Genomic DNA, 5,170 nt, shown 5'->3' with positions numbered 1-5,170 from the left:
ATAGGAGAGACTGCCTGGCTGGCTGGAAGAAAAGCCTATAGGAGAGACTGCCTGGCTGGCTGGAAGAAAATACTATAGGAGAGACTGCCTGGCTGGCTGGAAGAAAAGCCTTTAGGAGAGACTGCCTGGCTGGCTGGAAGAAAAGACTATAGGAGAGACTGCCTGGCTGGCTGGAAGAAAAGACTATAGGAGAGACTGCCTGGCTGGCTGGAAGAAAAGACTATAGGAGAGACTGCCTGGCTGGCTGGAAGAAAAGCCTATAGGGGAGACTGCCTGGCTGGCTGGAAGAAAAGCCTATAGGAGAGACTGCCTGGCTGGCTGGAAGAAAAGCCTATAGGAGAGACTGCCTGGCTGGCTGGAAGAAAAGACTATAGGAGAGACTGCCTGGCTGGCTGGAAGAAAAGACTATAGGAGAGACTGCCTGGCTGGCTGGAAGAAAAGCCTATAGGGGAGACTGCCTGGCTGGCTGGAAGAAAAGCCTATAGGAGAGACTGCCTGGCTGGCTGGAAGAAAAGACTATAGGAGAGACTGCCTGGCTGGCTGGAAGAAAAGACTATAGGAGAGACTGCCTGGCTGGCTGGAAGAAAAGCCTATAGGGGAGACTGCCTGGCTGGCTGGAAGAAAAGCCTATAGGAGAGACTGCCTGTGGCTCAACAATAGGATTACAGTACCTAGGGCCTTGTGTGGGGGAACAGTGAGATTTGACTTGAAGGGATCCTCGTAGACACACTTTTCCATAGTTGATGTAGCTACCGGGGGTGTTTTTCTCTTCTCACTGAGTTGGTGGAGAGAGAGATACAGACCTCTTCCACTTAACAATTCCAGTCCTGAAGGGCTGCAGTGATGCGCTGAAGACCCTGATAACCATTTGATAACAGACCCTGATAACCATTTAACTGATAGTCAACTTCTCTCCCCAGTACTGCTACCCCAGGGAACTAGACACCAGATGACCTTCCTCGGGCTCTGGATTTAGACTGGTGTGTGTGTGGACATGTCAGTTTACACACGTGTGAGGGAGAAGGAAAAACAGCGGAACCATTTGCTTAGATGGTTAGAAAATCAATGGTGAGAGTCCCTGGACTAACAGGGACCCTTGCTCCACCTGTACTCTGTCTGTGTGACCAGTCAATGTTGTCCTTGTATTTGAAAGCTGCCTCATCAGGCCATAGACAGACATGATACTAATACCTTGAACTGATGCCAATGTGTAATATTGCTGCTCTGAAAGTTATTCAACTGCCATCAAATCTAGAAGCTTGTCTTGCAATTGGTTACTTATCAGTAAAGTTTGTGCATTTTTATTAGCTACAGTATATCATTCAATGTCATCATCAAATTCATCATATCATCAGAATCATCTTAATGTTTTAACCCTTAACCCGTATGCAAATCCCAAATCTGTTTATGCCACCCCCTTTAGCACCCCAGACCCACCCCCTTTAGCATAGCACCCCAGACCGGTTTGAAGGGACGTCTGTCAGATTGTACTAAACCAGAAGCCAGCATCGCTTAACGGAAAGGGGCGCCCATCGAGTTGTAGCGGCTTTTTTGCAAGACAATCCATCGTAGCGTTGAAGTTGATGCAAGGAAAAATGAACATATAATAAAATCCGTGTGGAATACTGAAACCAAAAACCTTTAGGGGGACGCGCGCTTTTTAAGCACGTCAATGATCGTACCTTCCAAACCTTTCCTTTTAACGCACAAAGCTGAAAAAACTCGACACGTTGTAAAATAATCACTAGCGTTCAAAATATAGACTGTCCACCGCTGGAAAATTATACGGTTTTTGAAATTGCCGTTCTATTCTTAACCAGTTCAATACCAAATATAGTCATTGTGTTAATATGAAATGTCCTTGAACGGTGCTCTGGTTTGGGGTAACGTTGCCAAAGTTTATAATTAAAAACGCTGAGATAAGTAATTTAATCACTTGCACGTGACACATTTTATGTTTGATTATACAACCCACGAGCACTAATTTAGAGTATAGGGTCCCAGCTAATTCTGTTTTCTCAAGTTTGCAAGGCTCGTGTCTCCAGATTGTATTACCCCTGCAGAGCACGCCGATGTAATAGGCTACATCTCGGCCGTTTTGTTTGAATGACTGACAACCGAAACCGTTTTTAATCCTCTGGTTTTTACTACGACTTTTTTAAGCAAATTTGCACATACCTCGATCTGTGTTGACCATAGATTTCGCCGCTTATCTTATAGAAAACGTTTTTATATAATTGTCCATTATATTTATAACGCGAAGGAGCCAAAAAATCTGATTTTTCAAAATGATCAACAACAGTGCAGATTCATCCTCAGTACGGATTTTATTATCCACACTTGTTTTGCTGCTCGGTTTGGCTGCGCGATGCGTCGGGCAGGCCATGCCGTCCAAAGAGAGCCCTCAAGCGGACCCAGCGTCATTCAGTCTCCGGTCCCTGGTCACGGGGACCTGCGAAGATGTCCACAGATACGTGGAATCCGTGGTGGGAACCAATGTGATCGAGTCGACTGTTGAGGTTTGGAAAATAAACCATATTGAATGTAGGCCTACTTTATAGTCGTTATTTTAGTAAATCTAATCAGCACCCAATCCTGTTTCCTGTTATTCTAGCATGTTCATTAATCAATTAACTATACATAATTTATCAATTATCTTATTTCTAAGGGTGACTTTTGCAACCTTCAAAAGCTTTGCATAATTGTGGTTTTCTGTCAACTAAAATTGTACTCCTTAAAATCTGACTGCATTCCTCTGCATCACTTCCTTCACTCCATCCCCACCCCCTTTTTCCTTCCCCGACCCCCTTCCCTGCATCTCCCCCTCTACCCTTGCCTCACTACCTGATAATCTCTCCTCTGACCTAATTTCATGTCTGCCTATATCCATGCACCCCTCCCCTGCTGCCACTACTCTGTGTGCCCGGCACCCCTACCCCAGAGTGTGCTGTTGTATTTAGAGTCAGTGCTTGGTCAAGAGAACATCTATTCCATGGTAAGAAACCCCCAGGTTCCCCGCCTGAATAACCTCTGCTCTGACATGGACCCAAAACAAAACTCCTTATAGCCCTGAATGCAGAGCACGTGTCAGTCACTTCATACAGTGTGTCCTACAGTTAATTACTACATCACTCAAATTGGAGGCACTATCATGGCAGTTGTATATTTGGTTTTATGTGTTTGTAACAGTATATAGCCATATTCATTCCCATGTTTTAGATTGTCAGGGGGGCTTTTTAAAAGTTGCATGCAGACACATTACAAGCTGTCAGAGATGGAAAGTTGTCTGTGTCCTGCTCTAACCCAGAGGAGGCTGGTGGGAGGAGCTATAGCAGGACGGGCTCATTGTAATGGCTGGAATGAATGGAACGGTCTCAAACATAAGGAAACCACATCTTTGACTCGGTTCCATTTATTCCAATCCAGCCATTACATTGAGCCTGCCCTCGTATCACTCCTCCCACCAGCCTCCTCTGTTTGACACACAGAACAGTGCTGCTTGTGTAGTAGCAACAGGTGCAGAGTAGTCTGTGTCCTACTACTGTGACTACCCTTGACCTCAGCTAAGCAGTCTGGAGGGTTGTCGGTCCAGCTGTCAAGTCTTTTTTGACGTGATAGGACAGCTTCGATCTTACACACACGTGAAACAGCATCAACAACACCCCCATTATGCCAGCTGGGAAAGACACTTGTGCATAGGACTGCACTTGGATAGTAACTGACTGACATTGTTTAACTGACTAACTGAAGGCCTGTGTGATCAAAGGCAACTTGTAGATATGTTTGTGGTATAGAACATACCTGCAACCCACAAAAAGATCTTGGTCAGAGACCGATTGAATCAGTGACCAACCTATTTATACTGATTGACCACAGCTGTTGCTATCATTCTAATTTAAGGGTATCAGTTTTCAGTCGTGCTGCATTAACATTCACTAGAGGATCATGGGAAGAAATTTGTTACTGTACATAAGCTGTAGGTCGGGGGAAAGGTGGTGACTTCGTTGGTCATTTTAAAGGGAATGTCTGCTCTACTCTAGAAAGGGAATATAATGTTTTTCAACCAGAGCAACCGTTATAATTCTCAAAACATGTCAAACATTCTTCACTCTCCCTCTCTCTCCCTCAGTTCTTTGAGATGTTGAGCCGGTTTCTGGCTGAGGGAGCTGCCAGTGGACTGAATATCATCGCTCTTTACGTCACAGATATCCTCAGGGTCACAGGAGTTGATGGTGGGTGTCAGTTTGTGTTTAGTTGGAGGGAGGGAGAGAATCCTTTCTGCATAGAATCCCATCTTTTCTGGATTTTCTGGAGCTAAAATCAGAATGTATTTTCACCACACCACTGGCAACCAGAACATTTTCACTTTCAGGCCATCGGATCAGTATCTTTAGTTAGTTAATAGTTGTGCCAGGGAAGATGTTTTCACCCTCAGGGAAGTTGGCCTTGTCTAAGAAGAGCTGCTTCTCCCTCTCTGTATGGGAACTGGAAGGTGTGAGTTTTTCCTCTTGTGTCTGTGACTTATTTTCTGTAGTAGGATCTAACAGCACATGCCATTCGGTCTCAATGATTGCTTCTCAAATTCACTCACGCCTTAAAATATATGCACTGACAAGTTCAAGAGTAAAGATGGTGACAACAAAATAATTGAATTACACCCCAGCAATATTCAAATACGCTTAACCCCCCCTCCTCTCTTCCCTCTTTCTCTCCAGTCCAGCTGCCGTTCCCTCACTTCACCGCAGAGGGCGTGGCCTCGGCTGGTCAGTGGGCTCTGCTGGCTCTGATTGGCTACTGGGTGCTGTCCATCATCTTGCGCCTGCTGGTGGGTGTGGTGAGGAGGGTGTTCTGGATGCTGAAGGCGGGCATGGCGCTGTGGCTCTTTGGCCTGATCGTCAGTGATGCCAAGGCTGGTTCAGACACCACAGCCGTCCGGCTAGCAAGCCTGGTGCTGGGGTGTGCCCTGCTGGGGCTGGCCAGCTCTGGATCAGAAAAGACAGTTCAAGTGGAAGACCGCATGAGCATCCTGGAGGGAAGGGTGAAGGTGGTGGAGAGGAGGAAGGGAGAGGAGTGATGGAAGGAGAGGGGGGGAGGATAGTTGTAAAGGATGGTGGTGCTGAAGGGGGTCTGTGTCAGTTTCTCAAATGAAATAAAGCAACCACCACGATTT

At 46.0% G+C, this 5,170-nt stretch overlaps 1 protein-coding gene across 2 annotated transcripts; it reads left to right on the top strand.

The window, feature by feature from the left end:
• Nucleotides 1–517: 517 nt before the first annotated feature.
• On the top strand, nucleotides 518–5,082 carry LOC120062384. Of its 2 annotated transcripts, none has more exons than XM_039012320.1 (3): nucleotides 518–2,519; nucleotides 4,130–4,232; nucleotides 4,716–5,082. In XM_039012320.1, exons 1-3 carry the CDS (start codon nucleotides 2,289–2,291, stop codon nucleotides 5,072–5,074), a joined length of 693 nt encoding a protein of 230 aa, XP_038868248.1. In that variant the 5' UTR covers nucleotides 518–2,288; the 3' UTR covers nucleotides 5,075–5,082. The 2 variants fall into 2 exon arrangements, with proteins under 2 accessions (XP_038868248.1, XP_038868249.1); XM_039012321.1 differs by having other exon boundaries at nucleotides 518–2,995.
• The last annotated feature ends 88 nt before the right edge of the window (nucleotides 5,083–5,170 follow it).

Source organism: Salvelinus namaycush, chromosome 17 (assembly GCF_016432855.1).
Source record: "Salvelinus namaycush isolate Seneca chromosome 17, SaNama_1.0, whole genome shotgun sequence".
NCBI lineage: Eukaryota > Metazoa > Chordata > Actinopteri > Salmoniformes > Salmonidae > Salvelinus > Salvelinus namaycush.
The sequence above is the reverse complement of the archived record's forward strand: the minus strand, read 5'-3'. Positions and strand labels throughout refer to the sequence as shown.

What these genes read in the sequence shown, in the direction of transcription:
- LOC120062384 (XM_039012320.1), top strand. Translation starts at nt 2,289, where the DNA reads ATGATCAACAACAGTGCAGATTCATCCTCAGTACGGATTTTATTATCC. An exon ending in TGATCGAGTCGACTGTTGAG is followed by an intron (nt 2,520 to 4,129) that starts GTTTGGAAAATA and finishes TCTCTCCCTCAG; the next exon opens with TTCTTTGAGATGTTGAGCCG. An exon ending in CAGGGTCACAGGAGTTGATG is followed by an intron (nt 4,233 to 4,715) that starts GTGGGTGTCAGT and finishes CTTTCTCTCCAG; the next exon opens with TCCAGCTGCCGTTCCCTCAC.